Source organism: Miniopterus natalensis, chromosome 9 (genome assembly GCF_054644295.1).
Source record: "Miniopterus natalensis isolate mMinNat1 chromosome 9, mMinNat1.hap1, whole genome shotgun sequence".
NCBI classification, from domain to species: Eukaryota; Metazoa; Chordata; class Mammalia; order Chiroptera; family Miniopteridae; genus Miniopterus; species Miniopterus natalensis.
The window spans coordinates 6420922-6441450 of NC_142089.1; the positions used below are offsets into that span (position 1 = coordinate 6420922).

At 52.8% G+C, this 20529-nt stretch overlaps 1 protein-coding gene across 1 annotated transcript; it reads left to right on the forward strand.

The window, feature by feature from the left end:
- Window positions 1–294: 294 nt before the first annotated feature.
- On the forward strand, window positions 295–16964 carry SLC2A5 (solute carrier family 2 member 5). The gene is made up of 12 exons (XM_016214569.2): window positions 295–327; window positions 5014–5112; window positions 5659–5819; window positions 8595–8719; window positions 12420–12572; window positions 14533–14658; window positions 14741–14928; window positions 15014–15124; window positions 15634–15735; window positions 15978–16053; window positions 16434–16561; window positions 16663–16964. Exons 1-12 carry the CDS (start codon window positions 295–297, stop codon window positions 16864–16866), a joined length of 1506 nt encoding a protein of 501 aa, XP_016070055.2. The 3' UTR covers window positions 16867–16964.
- Window positions 16965–20529: the final 3565 nt, after the last annotated feature.

Here is a 20529-nt window from a genome sequence, read left to right on the forward strand (position 1 = left end):
TGGTGTTCCCAGTGGGGATCACAGACTGTGCCCATCAGGAAGGGGCTGTGCTGCAATCCTGAGGGGGCGGGGGGGCCCGCTTGCTGAGCTAAACCGCAGACATTTAAAAGAAGTGAAAGAATGACAGACCTCTGGGTTCCTGAAAGGGTTATTCTGCCTTAGACTGGCTATAAAAATGCTATTGGCCGTTACTTGACTGGGCTAAAGTGCAGCCAGGGATGTCTTCTGTCCCCAACCAGTGAGTCCGTTCTCTTGGCTGAAAGGAAGGAAGCTGTGCATGTTCCCGGAGCAAGGATGGAGCAGCAGAATAAGCTCAAGGGGGAAGGGGTAAGTGGGGTTCCCGGGGAGGGGGCACGGAGCAGCCCACTCCAGGGCCCCCCAGTGCAGCTCGCAGGGGGTCCCCCTGGGAGCTCCGGGTGGCTGCCCTGCCCTCGCCATTCACCCAGCAGCTGCATGTTTACAGGGACTAGAGAAAGGAGGCATTTAGAGGGTTTAGCCTTAGAGATCCTTTGGGAATCATTCAAGCGGAGCAGCCTGGACAAATTGAAGAGACTCGAGGGGTTCATCTGTCCCAACTTTCTTCGCCAAAAGCCCTTGAGGTGAAGGGTCTCCGAACCAGCAACAAAATCCTTAGGGTTGCCCGTGAGGCACTCGCCCCCCACACTTTGTTCTGATTTTAGCTTCAGACTTTTTGAATTGTCCTTTTCAGCAGGTAACATAACTAAGCCAGCATGAATTCAGACGCAGAGAAGCTGTTGCAGGGTTTGAATATAATTCACATGTGTAGCAGAGATTCCCTACCTGATGACAAGACTCCCTTGTTTTTTAGAGACCAAAGATTTTTCTGCTGGGCCTACCGTTACACCTTTAGAGTCTCTTGATTGAGGAAAATGCATAAAGACAGAAAGATAATATGAATTTAACACCTTTCAGAAATTTGTATTTTTTTTTCATTACAACAGCATCTGCTGCATGTATGGGAGGAGAGGTACATATCTGTGCAGATTATTATTTATTCAGTCATGGGTGTGAGACCCTTGCCATAGGCAGGTTTTGGAACATGCTCTGTAGTTCATAGATTAAGAGCGGGTTTGGAAGGTAGAGGTACCTGGAATTCATTCTTGCTCCATTCTAATCTAAATGTAGGAACTTGGGAAGTTACTTAACTCCTCTGTGCCTCAGTTTTCTCATCTATAAAATGGGTATATTTACCATACCATCTCATAGGGCTGCTGGAACAATTAAATGAGATCATTTGCCTGCATGTAAATTACCTGGCACATAGTGAATTCCCCATAGGTGTTCTTACTTTTGGATCATCGATTAGAGCAGCGCACTGTTGACATTTGGGCTGGGTAACTCTTCGCTGTGGGGGCTGGCCTCTGTGCTGTAGGGTGCTGAGCAGCATCCCTGGTCTCCCCTCCCTTGCTGCCAGGAGCGCTCCCACCCCAAGGAGAATCACTGCTTCAGAAATTACCGAGCACCTTCACCTGGATTATCTTGTTTGATTTTTCACAACCACCTAAGAAAGTACTAGTCAAGTGTTAGCCCCTCTAGTCTATAGAAAAGGGACTGGGAGGTAACAAGAATTTAGGGGTTTGGGAGAGTCAGGGGAGGCCCTGACCTGGTCTGTGCCCCTCTTCAAAGAGAAATGCACGGCCCAGCTGTGTCCCCAGGTGACTGCAGTAAAAGGGAAATGCCCCCACATGGTGGAGCCTGAAAGTGAGCAAAACATTTTGAAAGGAAATGATTACAATGGTCACATGCAAAAGGTATGGGCTGATCACGGCTCCCTGCTCCCTCCGTTCTCCAGGGAAGGAAGCCTCCAGCACCAGCCCAGCACAATGCAGTCTTCCCCTTGGGGCTGCCTGAGGGTGGACCTGCCCCTTTGGGCACTGCTGGGCTTCCTGGGAGACATCAAAACAAACTATTCCGCTGCTGACTAACTGTAAGAGTCTGCAAATCATTAAGCGATGATTTGAGGGGAGATTTTGGAGCCAAGGAAAAGTAGAGGGAGCAGGGAGGCCTGCAGGGAGTGGGGCTGGGCTGCCAGGGCTGCCCTGGCAGATGGGCAGGGCTTGGCTCTCTGTCCCCTGGTGGCTGCGTGACCCCAGCCTCACTGGCCTTTGGGTTCCTCATATGTAAAGAGAAAAGAATCTGTCCGATGTGCATCTAGGACTTTCTGCCAGGAAAGAGACTCTTGGTCTAACAGGAAAAGATAAAATGGATTGAAAGAAAAATGCTACAGTGCTTTGGAAAGTGCAAGTGCCCATTTTTGGTGGCATGCCCCTGCCAACAGCTAGCTCAGTGCCATTGAGCAAGCAGCTTTCCCTCTGGGTCCTCACTGTTAATAATTAATTATGATAGCAAACCCGTGTGCAGCTTACTACGGGCTAGGTGTGGCTCTGAGCGTTTTATAGATGGGCAGGCAAAAGTGGTTTATTGATGACAAGGACTCAGCCGAAGTGCGCTTGAATAGCAAGTGGGCGGCAAGAGTGTAAATAGCGAAGGCCAGCAATCTGGGCCCTGACGAGGCTGGACTAAGTGCACAGTGCCATTGTCACATTCTTTTAGCTAATAAAGCTGTTGCAGTCATCATAACCCGCATGCCTTTTCCCATACGAACAACTGTAAACCTACTTTTGTCCACCCCTGTATGTGAACTCATTTGTTCTTTACATCAGTCCCGTGAGGAAGGTAGTGTCATTGTCCCCATCATACAGGTGAAGGAGCCAAGACACAGAGGAGTTCAGGAACTGGCCCAAGGCCACACAGCCCGTAGCGGGAGAGCCGGAATTCAATCCCATGCTCTTGGGTTGCAGCCGCTGTGCTCTGACCGCCCCCCATCCCCAGCAACGAGACGAGGCACCTCCAGCTCTCTCCCCCCTCCACGTGGACCTCAGTGTCTGCTTGTAAAACTTTGAGTCCCATAGTGTGATAAAGCGACTTAAAGTGTTGATAAAACTCGCTTTTCCAGGGACCTGGGCATTCTGCCTGGAGACTCCTGCGTCCCTGCTGGTGGGCCGGGGTGCGGAGACGGACCCCTAAGGGAGCCGGCTCGGGCAGGGCTCCCTTCCCCGCGCCCCGAGTCACGCCCTGCCAGAAGCCAGCCCTGAAAATGTCTCCTTCGCTAGAGCCTCGATGTTCTCAGCATTATGACGAACAGGGAGCCAGCTGACTGTGGGCATGAGGGATGAGGTTCCCAGTTTGTCCCAAATCTAAAAGTAAAAGAAGACAAAGAAAGAAAGAAAGAAAAAAGAAAGCGTAATCCCTGGCTTTCTTTTACATGCCTTTTTTATACGGCACCTTTATTGAGAATGTAACATAAAATTCACTGTTTCAGGTATACAGTTCTGTTCACAGAATTGTGCAGCCACCACCATAAGCAACTTTAGAACATTTTATCACCCCTGGAAAAACCTGTACTCACTTTTAGCCCCCCATCCCCTCCTCCTGTCCCCTAACCCTAGGCAACCGCTTTTCCCAAGTGGCTTTACGTTCCTACCAGAAATGGTAGAGGCTTCCGGTTGCCCCACACCTTTGACAGCCACGATCTGTCTCATTGATTCCGACCATCCTACTGAGCGAGGAGTGTCCTGTGTGTCCTACATCTCAGGTGGGGTGTGCGGGGTTATGGGTGTGGGTGTGAGTGTGCCCCCTGCCTTTGGGAAATACAGGGCAGGGTGGCCACAGCCCCGGAACCCGCCTTCCCTCCTGGGCACCATCACCTGCTCCCCTCACTTTTGTCACCCTCTTCCCACGCTGGTCCCAGAGGATGGTGACAGCTGGGGACTGGAAACCAGAGCCCGCTGCTCCGTGGGCTGCCTTGTCCGTGGCTCTGTCTTCCTCGCCCGGAGCTTCCCGGTGAATTAACGCCGGTTCATTGGTTTGGTTTGGGGGCAGCCAAGCAGAGGGGGGAAGCTCCCCTCGGGGCGTCGCCCTTGGCAGGCTCCCTGCAGGCCTGCTCCTGCCCACAGCAGTCCCCTGTCGCCCCGTCTTCTCGGGGCATCGTGCCAAGGCGGGAGTGACCTGCTCTCTGCCTGTCCTCCCCTCCCTTCTCTCAAGAGGTCCTCTTTAGCTTAGACGGGACACTGCCCGCAGGCAGCCGGAGGGGCGTGTGTCCCCCGAGGCGGGCTGTGCGTGAATGACGGCGCTGGAGGCCGGGTGCCCGCGGGGGTGCCAGGCCCGGCCCAGCGGCAGAGCCTCCCTGCGGCCGGTGCTTTTATAACGTCCTCGCAGTAACTCTGGGCGGCGGCACCCTCATTTCAAAGACGAGGGAACTGAATACCGTGGAAATGAAGCTCAGAGATGGCAGCGGGCAAACTCAAAGTGAGATCTGTCGATTCCTCTCTTGTTTTCCCCCTGCTCGTCACGGAGGATTGTCTGAATGAATGCTCAGCTTCCTCGTGTCACAGGGGGATACTCTCAGAGGGTGTTTAAGGGTCCCCAGAAGTCTGCACTTAAACAGTTGCTCTCTGTGCCTTCTGCCTGTCACAGCGAAAGTGCAGGGGCTAAAGGAATTACTTGGCGGCCCTAAAGAATTAAAATGGTTTGCATTTCCCCCCTTTGATCTCTAGGGCAGTGGGGCAAATGCAGCCACGTAGCAGGAATGTCACTGAAGCGATTCAGACATTAGATGGGGTGTTTGAGTAGGTCCCTCAGTGTCCCTCTGACCCAGTGGTTCTCAACCAGGGGCAACTCCCTGCCCAGCCCCGGGACATTTAGCAATGTCTGGAGACCTTTGGGTTGTCACAGGTGGGGGAGGGGTACTCCTACCATGCACACAGGACAGCCCCCCCAAAACAAAGACTTATCGGGCCCTAAGCGCTGTGGTTGAGAAAGCCTGTCCTAACCCCCGGTTGGGTGGAGGGCAGGTTTCAAGATAGGGAGCCGATGAAAGACTTCGGATCTTCAGATTCCAGTCCGTCTGTCTTCCTATAAGACGTTGAAGTAAGTAGGGGACCCCTCTGCCTCCTGACCTGAGCTGTGACACCACCCCCTGCCCCCCCACAGAGGCTGACGCCCCTGCTTGCCCTGGCCACGCTGATAGCTGCCTTCGGGTCCTCCTTCCAGTACGGGTACAATGTGGCCGCTATCAACTCCCCTGCCCAGGTAGGTCACTGTGGTGAGTGAGCCTCGGCCCCCAGGAAACAGGGAGGTGGTGGGTTTGGAGCAGCCTGGGCCCCAGTGGGTGGCCACCAGGGTGGAACTGCACATGTGTGAAGGGCCACACAATGGGTCATCGAGCAAAGGGACACAGCACAGGCCCCAGGGGACTGGCAGGCACAGGGCCCTGGGGATGAACCAGGTCCCAGCCTGGCTGGACACATGGTAGGCTGGCCTCTGACTCCCGCAGCCTGGCGATCTGTGGAGGAGCCCGGAGCACAGGGATCACCCAACAGACTGGAAGACTGGAGCCGGTCCTTTCTGGGGTCGGAAACATCCGGGCAGTTTGCCCACCGGAGGCCTTAGGGTCCTCCCCAGGGTGCCCCCGCTAACTGCTGTTAATACAACTCTGTCCTGACTTCCTTTCCTCCACTTACCAACGTCGATGCCTGTGTGCCCAGGCTGTCCCTTTGTTGGCCCGACGGCCTAACGGCGCTCTTTCTGCAAAGCCAGGTCACGTTCTTCGGGTGCTCTGTTTTGCTTTTTCTCCAGCTCATGAAAGAATTTTATAACGAGACCCACTATGATAGAACCAGTGACTACCTGAGCGACTTCTCCTTGACCCTTCTGTGGTCTCTTTCTGTGTCCATGTTCCCCTTCGGAGGCTTCATCGGCTCCCTCATGGTCGGCTTCCTGGTGAATCAACTTGGAAGGTAAGGGAAGGTGACCTTCCAACTCCCCAAAACTCTCAGACCCCATCAGAGGTCTAAATCCAGGCCTACAGCTGGAATCCTTACTGTGAGACCAGGCAATACCACCCAGATGATTTCCGTTTTCTAATGTGGTCTGAAGACCAGACATTGGCCAAGTGTTTGGGGACCTAGGCAAGGTTTTTGGGCTAGAAGCGGAGGTGGCAGGTCTCAGGCTGTGGGGTGGACACAGAAAAAGTACTTCAAGATCAGGCCTCATTCCCACTGTCTCTGCTCTCTTACCTGGGAGTTTTTTGTTTTGTTTTATACCAAAATCAAAACCAAGTTCTGTCTTCTTTTTTGGCTTTTGGGAGAGTCGAACACCAGATGATATGGCCAAAAGGTCAGTCCCAACATAGACCATAGCACAGTGTTCTTGAACTCTACCTCCTAAACAAACACAAACTAACTTCTTTCTTTTTTTTTCTTTTTTATTGAACTTACTAGGGTGACATTGGTAAATAAAATTATATAGATTTCAGGTGTACAATTCTATAGCCCATCATCTGTATATTGTATTGTGTGTTCACCACCCCAAATCAAGTCTCCTTCCAACGCCATTTATCCCCCTGACACCCTCTTCTACCTCCCCCTACCCCCCACTTATTTGTTCGTTCACCTTGAGACCAAGTAATATGCAAAACTTAACCCAAATTAAATTCCTGTGAAATTCTGAAATGGCTGGGACTATCAGGCCCTTACTTCCCTGGGAAACCGTGTGGTCCCAGGGTGACTCACTGTGAGTGTCGTGAACGTCAAGGGCAGAGCTTATATCTTTGCCCCTAATTCTAGAAGCGTTGCAGAGTCTGTATTTGATTCCAGAAAAGGCCCTGAAGTCATCCCACTGCCCCGGGTAAGCTGCACGGGCACGAGAGACCAGCCTTGCTGTAAACAGCATTTGAGAGCCCTCCCGGCAACCTCTCCCTCCCCGGGTGAGCCCAGGGAGGCTGGGTGGGATCACCTTCCTGTTCTTGGCCGCAGGTCCAGTTCGCTCAGGGGTCAAAGCAAGGCCAGAACCCAGACTTTGGTTCTGTCTCTGGTATTTTCAAAAAAAGCCTGAGAATAGGAACACATAGCCTCTGGTTTGGGATCTAAGATCCTAAGGTCCTCCTGGGAGGTTGGTATTGAACTCACAGTTTTCCCTGTGGGCCCCCTGGGAGCAGGACATCAGTCGGGTCTGCAGGACCCTTCTCTTTGAGTGAGGGACTTGTGGTTCAGTCCACAAAGGGAGCAGACGGTGGCTTGTTCAACTAACCTTTTTTGATGGCTTCCTATGTGCCATCTGAGTGCTTGTAGGGTTTTTAATTCCTCTAATGCTTACAAAAGCCCACCCCCTTTTCAAAGATGGGGAAATGAGGCACAGAGAGATGCTGTAATAACCCAGGATTACACAGCTGGCGGGAAATTTCATTTCTGAGCATGTGCGAGTCACCTTCACACTGTCCTCTGTTATAGCAGACAGATGTCTTCTCAGCCTGTTGCTTTATTTTTATTTATTTTATCTTCACCTGAGGATATGTTTATTGATTTTATAGAGAGAGGAAGGGAGAGTGAGAGAGAAAATGTAAAAGAGAAACATTGATTGGTTGCCTCACACCCAGGCCCCGACCAGGGCCGGGGATCGAGCCTGCAACGGAGTTGCCCTTGATGGGGAATCGAACCCAGGACCCTTCGGTCTGCAGGCCGACCCACTAACCGCTGAGCCAAACTAGCCAGGGCAAAAAAAAAAACCAATTTTTTTCCATGTAAAAAGTCCATTGTTCTTAAATTTATCTTAGTTAGTCATGTCCCTTTACTCTTCTGTGTTAATTTTTAAATCGGTTTATGAAAATCCCTGAAAAAATATTCTGTTTGGCATTGTTTTGTAGTTTGTCGTAGGTTTTTTACGAGATATCACCTTTATAAGTTCTCTCTATAGTTTGTTAAGCTTGTTTTTTTAAAACCATAATAGATATCAAGTTTTACTGACTTCTTTTGCAGTTTCAATTGCTAATCTTATCTTTTCCCCAGTATAACCTTAAATAATGTGTTCTTAACATGGAAAGAGTTTTACATGTGCTGGAGAATTCAGTCTGCTACTATTTCATCGAGGACTTTTGCATCTATGTGAGGTTGGCCCATGCTTTTCTCCTGATGTTCTTACTCAGTTTGGGTTTTAAGATTACACCAGAGCCCGGCCGGGCGTGGCTCAGCGGTTGAGCGTCGACCTGGGATCCAGGCAATCGGGGTTCGATTCCCAGTCAGGGCACATGCCCGGGTTGCGGGCTCGATCAACGACTCTCTCATCATTGATGTTTCTGTCTGTCTCTCCCTCTCCTTTCCTCTCTCTGAAATCAATAAAGATATATTAAAAAAAAAAAAAAAAGATTACACCAGAATCATGTTAGTTTATGATTGCAAAAACCTTGCACCGTACTCCTGCAAACTGCTTACTGCTGTCAGCAAGTTCACACCCGGTGAACATTCTTAAACGAATGAGCGACTCCTTAGACCACACTGTTCGTTTTCTGTGGTTTTTTAAATTTATTGATTTTCGAGAGAGAGGGGAAGGGAGAGACAGAGACGGGAGGGGAGAGAGAAGCACCGATTTGCTGGCCCACTTACGTATGCATCACGGGTTGCTTCTTGTATGTGCCCTGACCGGGGATCAAACCCGCCACCTTCCTGCATCGGGACAACATTCCGACTGACCGAGCTGGGCAGCCAGGCCCAAACTGGTTGACATTTTGTCCTGTGCAGGAAAGGGACCTTGCTGCTGAACAACGTCTTTTCAATTGTGCCAGCGATCCTGATGGGAAGCAGCGAAGCTGCCCGGTCATTCGAGATGATCATCTTGTCCAGGCTGTTGGTGGGCATATGCGCAGGTAAGCAGGGCGACAGTCGTCACCGTGCTGTGATTAAGAACAGTCCCGAGGAGGGAGCACGGGCGCCGGGTCTGCCCCAGTCTGGGGCCTCTGAGGCCGGACGCTCGAGCTGTCCCTCTGGGCTGTCGCGAGTCGTGCTCGAGCCCCTATGTCCGTCTCGGGTGCGGACAGCAGGCAGATCTTCCCTGTGACGTTTCCTGCCAAGAAAGCTGTTCTTTGAAAGGCGGGAGCATAGAATCTTAGGTTCTGGAGGGTCCTTCCAATCCTTTATCTCTGTGTTTTCTAAAAGCAGGCCGGGACCAGTTAGTGGGTCACGGTGACATTGGTTTAGTGAGCAATGTTTTGTTTCTTTTAAATAGAGTAGACTGTGTCACATGCAGTCAAGGTAAGGATTTTCTTTTGAAACTTTGGTTTCAGTTATTTGTCTGCATATGTACTTGAGATCCGGGTTGCAATGTAAAATGCATTTCTGTCATGGTCAAAAAAGCTTGAGAAACCTAATGTATGGATCCTTCTAATGGGCGGGAGTCAATGATAGCAACCTCTCCGCTTTCATAGGGGAATTTAAAGTCTGCACAGGGCTTGTCAGGGCTTCTATTTCCCTCGGGCCCTCAGCGCCCACCTGCTGAGGAGGGGAAGGGCCAGCCTGAGGTCTCTCCCCTTGTAAACCCTGCAGAGCTCAGCAGCCCAGGCTGTTCTTCCTACTGGGTGGTTATGGAAAAGTCCCCTACAATTGCTCCAGACTGACCGAGGTGGGTGGAGCCCTGCGGTGGCCTTCCCTCGGCTCAGGATCTGTTGTAGGCAGCATTTGCCAGGCCGCTCAAGGTGAGTGAGGTGCCTGGCTGTAGAGTTAGGAGGCGCCGCTGCTGGGCTGGGCACCTGCAGGTGGGCACCTGAGGATGAATGCCCTGGAAATGCTACCCCCTGGGCACCTCACTTGTCTGCTCCACCCGGCCCTGGCATTGCCAAGTAACTCAGTTTCTCCTTCCAAACATGAGGATAGGGACAGATGCTTTGGCCAGGTGTCAGCAAACCCCTTGGCTGAAGTTAACTGACCGCAGGAGAGATGCCAGGGAGCCTGGCGTTAGGGGAAATGGCGAGAAACTGCAGGGCTGGGAGAAAAAGAGGAAAAGAAGATTCCTCAGGGGACGAGGGCATCTCAAGGAGAGAAGGACCACCCCTGGCAAACCTCACTTGGGACTCGCTTCTCCAGAGGGCACTTGGACGGGTCCCTGCCATCTTGACCTGAGCCCTGAGGGCACCTGGCCATGCCCACCTTCACTTTTCCCAGCGGGGGGCACAGGGGGTGGGGGTTCAGCTTTATGAAAAAATTGATGATTTCTAAAAGTTGTCAGCAGTGAGCAGGTGCAGCCACTCTCCCATTGACCATCCAACAACTCAGAGTTGGGTCTGACAAATATTCGGCTCTGACAGATAACAGATGGCAGCCAAAAACCCCCAACCTTTGCTCCTAAGTAAGAATTACTTTAAGTCAGCAGTTCTCAAACTATTGGGCCTCAGGACCCCTTTACGCTCTTAAAGTCATTGCGGGCTCCCAAGAGTTTTTGCTCGCATGGGTTCTATTGATCAGTATTTACCATATTAGAAGTTGCAGCCAAGAAACGTATTGATTCATTTGAAAATAGCAATAATAAGCCCATTACATGTCTTTGTAAAAATAACTGTGTTTTCTACAGCAAAAAAAAAATGAGTGAGAAAGGTGGGTATTGCTTGCCACTTTTGGAAATCTCCTTCATGTTTGGCTCCGTAGAGGATGCCAACTCTCAGACCTGCTCTGTGTTCTGCCGGTTGTGACATCACATGGCATGTCGCCTCCAAATGAAAAGGCAGAGAGCACCTCAGGGTTATCCGAAATAGTTTTGACCTCACAGAGCCCCTGAAAAGGTGTCAGGAACCCCCTGGGCCCTCCTGTCACACTAGGAGAACAGCAGCGGAAGCATAATCCACTCGTGGTGAATTCTTCCCACGCTCCTGAACACGTCAGGGAAGTGTAAGGTCAAGCTCCCCGGGCACCCTGCAAGTGAAGCGGGCGGTGCCTCCGCCACGGGGTGACAGAGAAAGGCGACCCGGACTTGCAGGTGCTCCCAGCCGAGTGGCGGCCCCTCACAGCTGTTTGACCCAGTGTTTCGCGGAAGGAATGTCAACTTGAAATGCCACTTTCTCTGGCTCTGGCTGCAGCACAGCCTGGCTGGGGTTGCCCCCTGGAGTCATTTTTAAGACAAAATAGAGATTGCTTTCCACCAACGTGAAGGGAATCCCATCTCTTCCCAACCGCCTGAGGTTTCACTCTTCAGCTTTATTCTAAGTCAAGGTCAGAGGGCTTTGCCATTGGATGCGGCCACCAGGGCCTGAGTGGTGACCGTGGAGCCCTCCCCAGCCTTTTGGGCACTGGGCCTGTGGGGTGCCCTCCCCCAAGACACCTAAGAGTTGCTCTAAAGACTGCACCTCTTTACTCTGGAAATCAGAAAGAATCCGTACTAATGAACCGTGATGTCTCTTTTCAGATACTAAGCAGTGATATCCTTGGGCACAGTTGCAAAGCTTGGAAACTTGGTCTTCAGTTCCCTGCTAGCTCAAGTGTTATCAGATACTGTCCCGTTACCAGCAGCCCTGACCTCCTCTCACCCCGACTCTGTTTCCTCTCCGGCTCCCTTTGGCCGGACCCTTGCTCTCAGACGCCCACGTCTTTCCCAGCCTCGGCTGGACTCATGAGTAGCTGTGCAACACGGGGACTGGTAACAACCCATCTGACCTTCCGCCGAGAGTCCCAGCCTTTCGCTGGCCTTTGAGCAGAGTTAGATGGGATAATATATGTACAAAAACTTCAGAGCTTATAAAATTAACTCTGCCTGTTCTTAAAGGGATCGGATATCAGCAAGATGGGAAAAATTACAAGTCTAAATATTAGGGCTTCAGAAGTAGTCTGTGCATTACTTGAATCCCAGGCAGCGGTTGTCCCACAGTATAGCTTTCAGTTTTGAATGCTGATTGATAAAAGTGGCTTCGGCGACTGTGAAGGTATTGGTGCATCTGTTCCTTACGTAATATACCATCTTGGAAGGTAGAGCGGGTGGGGCAGGGGACCCTGACCCTCCGTTAATAGATTCCCTGTGAGGAGCAAGAGGGGAGAGAGTGTCTGGACCACCCCTGGGCTTTTCTTCTCTGAGACCAAGCCAGTTAGGGGGCAAGGCCTGAAGCCAGGATGGCTCATGTCTCCAGGTGACACCAGTCAAGAAAAAAAGGCACCTGTCCATGAACTTCTTTGGTCAGACTATTCTCCTTCCTCAGAGTTTAAAGGACCTAGAATTAAAAGAAGTGTTTGCTTGCTTTGGTAGTTTTTCTTTTTAATCCTCACTCCAGAATATGTTTTTACTGATCTTTAGAGACAGAAGAAGGGAGAGAGAAACACCCATCGGTTGCTTCCCTCGCGCACCCCGACTGGGGACAGAACCTGGAACCTGGGGAAGTGCCCTGACCGGGAATTAAGCCTGCAACCGTTTGGTGTATGGGGCGATGCTCCAACCCACTGAGCCACCCGGCCAGGGCATTTCGGCAGTTTTGAGAAAGTTTCGGCTGAGCTAATGTGATTGCCGAATAAGTATAAATGCAGTTGAAGACACAGCCTGTCCCTGCCACACTGATGTTTCCTGATCATGTTTCTGTTTCCACTTCCTCCCAGGTCTGTCTTCCAACGTTGTCCCTATGTACTTAGGGGAGCTGGCCCCTAAGAACCTGAGGGGGGCCCTGGGGGTGGTGCCCCAGCTCTTCATCACTGTCGGCATCCTCGTGGCCCAGATCTTCGGCCTTCGGAATGTCCTTGCAACCAAGGAAGGTAAGCCCAACGCCTCAGGGCCCCCAACCCTCCCTCTGCTCGGCTGGACGTTCTGTGAGCTGGTCTTTTCTCTCTAATCAGTTGGCTGTCCCTCTGGACCCCAACCCTGCCCTGACCCCCACACATTGGTGGTGACGGATTGGCTGACAGTTTCTAGTCCCTCTTAGGACATGGGGGAGGTGGCTTTGAGTGAGCAGGAAGCGCCGCTATCTGGCTTTCTCTTGGCCTGGTGGTGGCTGTCCATATGAGGGCCTAGGTATGGTGGTGACGGCCACCAGCACACCGGGCTCTGTGCATGCGACTTCCAGGCTCCACTTCCCTTGAGTCTCTCAGCAGCGCCACTGCCGGGGGTCCGTGTGTTATCCCATGCCAAAGACCGGGAAAGAGCACCACTGGCCTGGCCCCTGTGGGTGAGCTGGGGAGTCACAGGGCCCCCCGGACCCTGACTCTAGGCCAGTGGTAAATCACTGGTCATCAGGTGGTCATCACCTTAAGTTTGACAGAAAGTCTTTCAGCACATGGCTCAGAGTAGCCCAGGGTTCCACGTGCCTGGGTTCAAATCTCAGTTTTGTTCCTAAATAACTGATCTTGGGCAAGAGACCTGCACCTTCAGGCCTCTCAGCTTTTCTGTGTGCAAAATGGGGTTGGTCCTGTACCTGCCTCCTGACATTGCTGGGGTGGAGAAGTGGGTTAACACATGAAGAGCCCGTAAACACGCACGCAGCACACACTTGTGTGCGGTCATCGCTGGCTGCAAGCCCGAGTAGATGAGGGGGTGAGCCGGGGCGTTAACAGCTCTTAGGAGCCCGAACTCCTCACTCACTCACTGAACCGTTTTTACTGTGAGATGAAGCCTGCGTAGAAAGAACGCGTAATGCATAAGTGTACATTTAGTCAAATAGACATCAAACACCGTGTGACCCCCACCCAGGTCAGGAACCGGAACTGTGCCAGTCCCCCAGAAGCCTGCTGTGTGCCCCTCAGTCATGGCCTTCCCACCCCAAAAGAAGCACTGAGTGGATTAAAAAAAACTTTTTTTAAAAATTGATTTCAGAGACAGGAAGGGGGAGAGAGAGAGAGAAACATCAATGATGAGAGTCATTGATTGGCTGCCTCCTGCACGTCCCCTACTGGGGACTGAGCCCTTAACCTGGGCATGTGCCCTGACCGGGAATCGAACCGTGATCTCCTGAATTTTAGGTCGATGCTCAACTTCTGAGCCACACCGGCCAGGCCTGAGTCAATATTAATGACCATCTCATCTTTGCTTTGCCCTATAGTTTCGCCACCTTTTGCCAAGATTATTTTCCATTTCTGGACTTCCTACAGTGGGGCCTACCGGGTAGATGATTATGCCCAGCATGGCATTGGCGAGATGGGCACCTTGCTGGGCGCCTTCAAGCCTTGCTTTTCAAGCCACGCCACGGTTTATGTGTCCATTCTAGCACTGTGGACATTGGCACTGCTCCTGGGTTTCTTCCTTAACCAGGGCTGCCCTGACCATTCCAGCTTGCATGCCCTGGTGGCCCAGGCATACACCTGAGCGAGACTGCTGGGTCAGAGCTTGGGAGGGTGTCCAGCATCACCAACTCCTGCCGACCTGTCCTCTAAAGACGCCACATGTCCACACAATGACAGTGTGGCTGCTTCCCATTTGCCCACATTTTCGCCAGTACTACTTGGTGGTCAGAATTTTTCATTTTGTCCACCTGGTAGGTGGTTCATCACTGCCCATTTTGTAAGTATTTGCAGAGTGTTTGTTAAGCTCCATTCTAGGTGCTGGGGACACGGGATGAGAATGACAATGGCCCTGCCCCTGCAGAGCCTGTGTTCCAGCTCTGAAGAAAACCAATCAGGGTGATGGGCCAGAGCGGCCAGCTGGGTGCTGTGGGGGTGGAGGCGGCGAGAGGCAGGATTCTTGGCTGGGGGGCCTCTCATGGGAGACCCTGGCTCCTTGCAGGCTGGCCGATCCTCCTGGGGGTGACCGGGATCCCGGCAGGCCTGCAGCTCCTGGTGCTGCCCTTCTGTCCTGAGAGCCCCAGGTACCTGCTGGTTCAGAAGAAAGACCCCGAAGCTGCCAGGAAAGGTGAGGCTCTCCTGTGGGAGGAGCAGAAGGGCCTGGGCCGCGGCTGTGGCCCACCCTCCGACGCCTGGGCCCCCTCCCTTAGCCTTGAAGAGGCTGCGTGGCTGGGACAGCGTGGATGCTGAAATGGAGGAGATCCAGCAGGAGGCCGAGGCCGAGAAGGCCGCGGGCTTCATCTCCGTGGTGAAGCTGTTCAAGATGAGGTCCCTGCGGTGGCAGCTCATCTCCATCATCGTCCTCATGGGCGGCCAGCAGCTGTCGGGGGTGAACGCGGTAGGGGGCAGCCCGGGACGGGGGCGGCGCGGGCGGGGGCCAGGCCGTGGCCTGCAGGCCCAGCAGCCTCTGGGGTGTCTCCCAGATCTACTACTACGCGGACCAGATCTACCGGAGCGCCGGCGTGGGCGAGAACGACGTCCAGTATGTGACGGCCGGCACGGGGGCTGTCAACGTGGTGATAACCATGGTGGCCGTGAGTGTCCCGGGGAGCTGCCAAGGATGGGGGGCACCTCGAGAATGGGGATCCTGGCCGAGGAAGGAGCCAGATCTAAGGCGGCAAGATGACCCTCGGTCCCTTCGCATGTAGCCTCTGGGCCCTGCTCAGATGACAGCCTGTCCTCTATGGGAGGTGGCCTATGGCTCTTCAAAGATGGAGATGGCTCTGCCCCCAGGCCCAGAGCTTCCACTGCGTGAGCTGGTGCTCCTGCTTCTCAGAGGCCAATGCCTGTGCCAGGGCACACGACAGGAGCAAATGGGACCCCTGGACTGAGCAGTGCTGTGGCCGCTGGCCATTCGGGGGACACCCTTGGGGGCACACAACACGTGGGCTGTCCTCGCAGCCGCCCTTCGGAAGGGGGTGCGCCGGGCGGGCGAGGAGCTTCCTGTGAAGGCGGCTCGGTCGGGGGTGTCCGGTGGGGCTCGGGCTCTGAGCCTCCCTGCTCCTCCGGGCCCTCCCCTCCCCTCCCCTCCCCTCCCCTCCAGGTGTTCGTGGTGGAGCTCTTGGGGAGGAGGGTCCTGCTGCTCCTGGGCTTCTCCGTCTGCTTCTCCGCCTGCTGCGTGCTCACGGCCGCCCTGGTTCTGCAGGTGAGGGGGTGGAGCCGGGGTGGACGGTGTGCGGCCCGCGCCCACCCCCGCGGCCCACTGCCCGCCTCCCGCCCGCCTCCCAGTGGCAACAGCGGCACTGCCTGTTGAAAGAGGAGCCGGGTGCCATCCTTCCCCAACCCAGGCGGAGCAGCTGGCCCCTGGGAACCGAGATGCCCGGCATTCCCTGTCCCGGGTTGTCTGTGCTTTGCCGGGTGTGACCCAACTCTCTTTTGTCCCCACAGAATACAGTAACCTGGATGCCTTACCTCAGCATCACCTGTGTCATCCTCTACGTTATAGGACACGCCCTGGGGCCCAGTACGTACCCGAGCTGGTCCTGTGCTTCCATGGTACCCCTCCCGCACCATCGGCCGTAGAAACTCCGGCCTGAGCTCCCTGGAGGGGCCCCGGGGACGCCCGTCTCCCTGTTGCAGGCGGGCGTGGGCAGAGCGCAGTTAGAGCGACAACAGGCGCGGCCGTGTCGGCTGGAGCGCGCTGCCCCGTGTGGTTGGCACTGAGCGCCTTACAGGTGGTCACGGGCCCCTTTAGGGACATCATAGCATGGGACCCGGAATCCCGGAGACTCGCCGCTCCCACCTTGCACACCTGGCTGAGGCGCCCTGCACGCAGCAGGGGTCCAGGCCCCGGGGGCCCCGCCCTGCCTTCGGCGAGTACAGCCCTTCCTCTCCCTCCCCCAGGCCCCATCCCCTCGCTGCTGATCACCGAGATCTTCCTGCAGTCCTCCCGCTCGTCTGCCTTCATGGTGGGGGGCAGCGTCCACTGGCTCTCCAACTTCGCCGTGGGCTTGCTCTTCCCCTTCATTCAAGTAAGTGTGACTGACCCTGGGGGGGCCCTGGATTCGCAGCATCCTCAAGCAGGAAAGGGAAAACCTCTTCAACAACATGAACCTGGCTCCCCTTCCCGCAGGAGGGCCTCGAAGCCTACAGCTTCATCATCTTTGCTGTGATATGTCTCCTCACCACCATCTACATATCCCTGGTTGTCCCCGAGACCAAGGGCAAGACGTTCATGGAGATCAATCAGAGTTTCGCCAAGATGAACAAGGTGTCAGAGGTGCACCCAGAGAAGGAGGAACTGAAGGAACTGCCGCCCCCCATTCTGGAGCGCTAGCTCAGGGGGAGGAGCCTGTGGAGCGGGTCTGTGTGGAGCTCCCTTCATGGGGTTTTTCCCTGACTATCACTATCCAGAACTAGGACAAGTCCCGGGTGGAATGCAGGCCCCGCAGGGACTGCCCAAAGGGCTTCCGTGCAGTTCCTAAAGCCAGGCTGTCTCTCCAGGCTCACCCATCGCCAGGCCTGAGTCACAGTGAGCAGCTGTCCCTCAGCCATGGCTGGGTCAGCCATTGTGTGGCCCCGTAACACCAGCTCTTACAAACAAAAAGCATTGCTATGGTTGTGAGATAGAAGGAATCAAATTTGGCCAGAGAAACAAACCTTTCTCCAATCCCTCGGGTCTCCTGGGGGCCACGGGCATGCGTTCAGAGCAGAACTCATCCTCTCGTAAGACTCATCTCCAGGATCACCACCCTTGGAAAGTGTGAGGTCACAAGTAATGATGTCCAGGAAGGTGGGAAGCAGGTCCCTATGGAGACCTTAACCAAGTCAGGGATTATTAATCCTAAATTATAGTTAGAGGACAATGGAATTGTATACTCAATAAAACAAATGTGATCATTTTTCACCAAGATGTGCTTCATTTCTGCGAGCAGGTGAAGGGGGGGAGGGGCATTCCCCTGCTGCTTCAAGCAGTTTGGCTGCACCGGAGTGTCAGCCCCTTGAGGAGGGTTTGGCCAGTTTTGTTTATCCCAGAATCCCCACTGCCTGGAGCAGGCATGGAGAGGCACTCGGGCAATATCTTCTGAAAGAAGGGGAGAAATGAGAAACAAAGCGGTTGCAAAGTTGTGAGTTTTTAAATTTGAGGTTGGAGAAACCTCTGCATATCTTAGGTGCATGGTGAACACCGAGGCGTCCTAAAGGTGAGACGGGGAGAGAAGGAGGGAGGAGGGAGGGCCCCCCACAAATACAGCAGAGCTAGGGGTTTTGCAGAGACCTGTGTGCGTGAGGAGGGGGTGTGCAAGAAGGTGGAGAAAACTTTGAAGCATGGGAAAGGGAAGTGGAGGGAACACCTGATGAACAGAAAATCTGGTATTAGAGGGCAAAGGCTTGGGACCGGGCGGGACAGAAATGGGATTAGGAACAGCTTTTGTGGGGGTAGAATGATGAATTAAATAACTTACAAGAGTGTTGAGGGCACAGATGAATTAAATAGCACAATGCTGGGGTTGAACGATCCTTGACCTTCTGCAGCAGGGAACTGCAGTGTGAAGGGGCCACAAAAAGCAGCCAAAGACAGGAGCTCTCAACTCTGAGGAGCTGGTAAGGCCAGAATGTCAGAAGGGACGGTGACGTTATTAATTCAGCTCCTGTTGCCTACAACACCTCATCCGCAGGAAGGCTGTGGAGTCCATGACTCTGGAGGTCTGCTCCTTGGGGTCAGCCTTGGTTCTGCCCCTTAGTAATTGTGCAGCTTGGCTGGAACTCTCCTGTACCTTCTGGCTTTTCTGTACCTCAGTTTCCTCTCCTGTTAAATGGGAGTAATAATAAATGTCTCACATGGTTGGTGATAAGAAATGAATGACGTGTTTATAGTGTTTAGATCAGTGCCTGGCGCGTGTTAAGTTGGCACTTAATAAATGTTGAATGAATGAGCGTGAACGCGAGTGGCCTTCAACGAAAAGGCGAACAAACAAACTGAGCTGAGGCTCCAAGAATGGGTGAGATTTGTATAGAAACAGAAAATAGGGTGCCTTGGAGGGTAGTGGAGGAGGGAACATCATAAATCAAGGGCATTCATTCATTCAACCAATATTTTTGAGCACCTACTGTGTGCCAGGAAGTGGATATAATGGATCTAACAGTCAAAACCACAAGTAAACAAATACTCAAGATTATTTCAGATAGTACCCAGGATAAAGTGTTAGGGAATGTCAGGTGAGAGTGGGTTTACTTTACAAAGGGTGGTCGCAGGGAGGATGTTTGTACGCACCATGGTAAGGCCCTGAGACTAGAAAGCCACCTCCATAAGCAGAATACAGGGAAAGGCCGAAGAAAGGGGCTGGCCACTCCAATCTGGTAATTAATGGAGTTTATTGAGGGGAACTTGCATGCGAGGCATGTCCTGGGCGGCTGCAACATGAAATGACTCCCTGTGCCGCTTGGCAAGTGCCAAAAAATTATATGGGGTACAGGGGGTGGGATTGAGTACTCAGGGTACCAGCACATGAATGCTGCCAGGTAAGGACAGCGGCCTGTTCCAGGAACCAGCACATGGCAGGACGCAAGGGGGGACAAGCGCAGCACAGGCTGCCAGGACTCTATGGCTTGGTCAGGAGGTGTCCCAGCTCTGGGCCCACCCTTACGCGGCACAGCCAGCAGGGGCAAGAGACACACGCTTTTCCCAGCAGCAGCTCTGCTAGCCAGGGCCCAGAGGCAATGCGGGGCACAGCAGAGAAAACACATAGCACTTCAGAGCAGCGATGTTCAATTGTGTGCTGCGAGAATTTTTAAAATGTGCAACACCTGGCTGTTTAGTTAGGGGCACAGACCTCTTCTCCCTTAGATTGTCGAATAAAAAAAATGACATAGAAAAAATGAACATATGGGACTACATCAAACTAAAAAGCTTCTGCACAGCAAAAGAAAACAGCCTCAAAATACAAAGGAACCCCACGGTCGGGGAAAACGTATTTGCCAAGGGTGCATCTGATAAGGAGCTAATTTCCAAAGTGTACAAAGAACTCATAGTACTCAGCAAGAGGAAGACAAACAACCCAATTAAGAAATGGGCAAAGGACTTAAATAGACACTTCTCCAAAGAGGACATACGGATGGCCAAGAGACACATGAGAAAATGCTCAGTGTCGCTGATCATCAGAGAGATGCAAATTAAAACCACAATGAGGTATCACCTTACACCTGTCAGAATGGCACCATCAACAAATCAACAAACGACATGTGCTGGCGAGGGTGTGGAGAAGGGGGAACCCTAGTACACTGGTGGGAATGCAGACTGGGGCAGCCACTATGGAAAACAGTATGGACGTTCCTCAAAAAATTAGAAATGGAGCTGCCTTTTGACCCAGTGATTCCACTCCTAGGAATGTATCCTAAGAATCCTGAAACATTCATCAGAAAGAATATATGTACCCCGATGTTCATAGCAGCACAGTTTACAATAGCTAAGATCTGGAAACAGCCCAAGTGCCCACCAGGAGATGAGTGGATAAAAAGCTGTGGGACATTCACACCATGGAATACTACGCAGCTGTAAAGAAGAAGGATCTCATACCCTTTGGGACAGGATGGAGGGACCTGGAGAATATTATGCTGAGTGAAATAAGCCAGGCAGCGAAAGACAAACATGGCATGATCTTGCTTATACGTGGAATCTAAAGAACTTAATAAACTGATGAACAGAATAGATTCAATGACATGGAAGCATGGATCAGACTGACGAAGCTCAGAGGGATGGAGGAGGGCGGGTGGGTGGGGGGGAGTAACCAAAGAATTTATATGCATCTATGCACAACCCAAGGACAGGGACAATGGTGGGGAGAGGGACTGGGGAGGGGGAAGGGACGGGGTGGAACGGGTCGTTGGGGAGAAAAAGGGACATCTGTAATATTTTAAACAAAAATAAACAAAAATGACAACAGTGAACACAGCAATAACCAGTGTGAATGAATCAAACTTATACCTATTTTTTGTCAGCTGG

Coding starts and splice junctions, on each gene's coding strand:
- SLC2A5 (XM_016214569.2), top strand. CDS start 295: ATGGAGCAGCAGAATAAGCTCAAGGGGGAAGGG. Junction 15,125..15,633: donor TGGTGATAACCATGGTGGCC/GTGAGTGTCCCG, acceptor CCTCCCCTCCAG/GTGTTCGTGGTGGAGCTCTT. Junction 16,562..16,662: donor TGCTCTTCCCCTTCATTCAA/GTAAGTGTGACT, acceptor CCCTTCCCGCAG/GAGGGCCTCGAAGCCTACAG.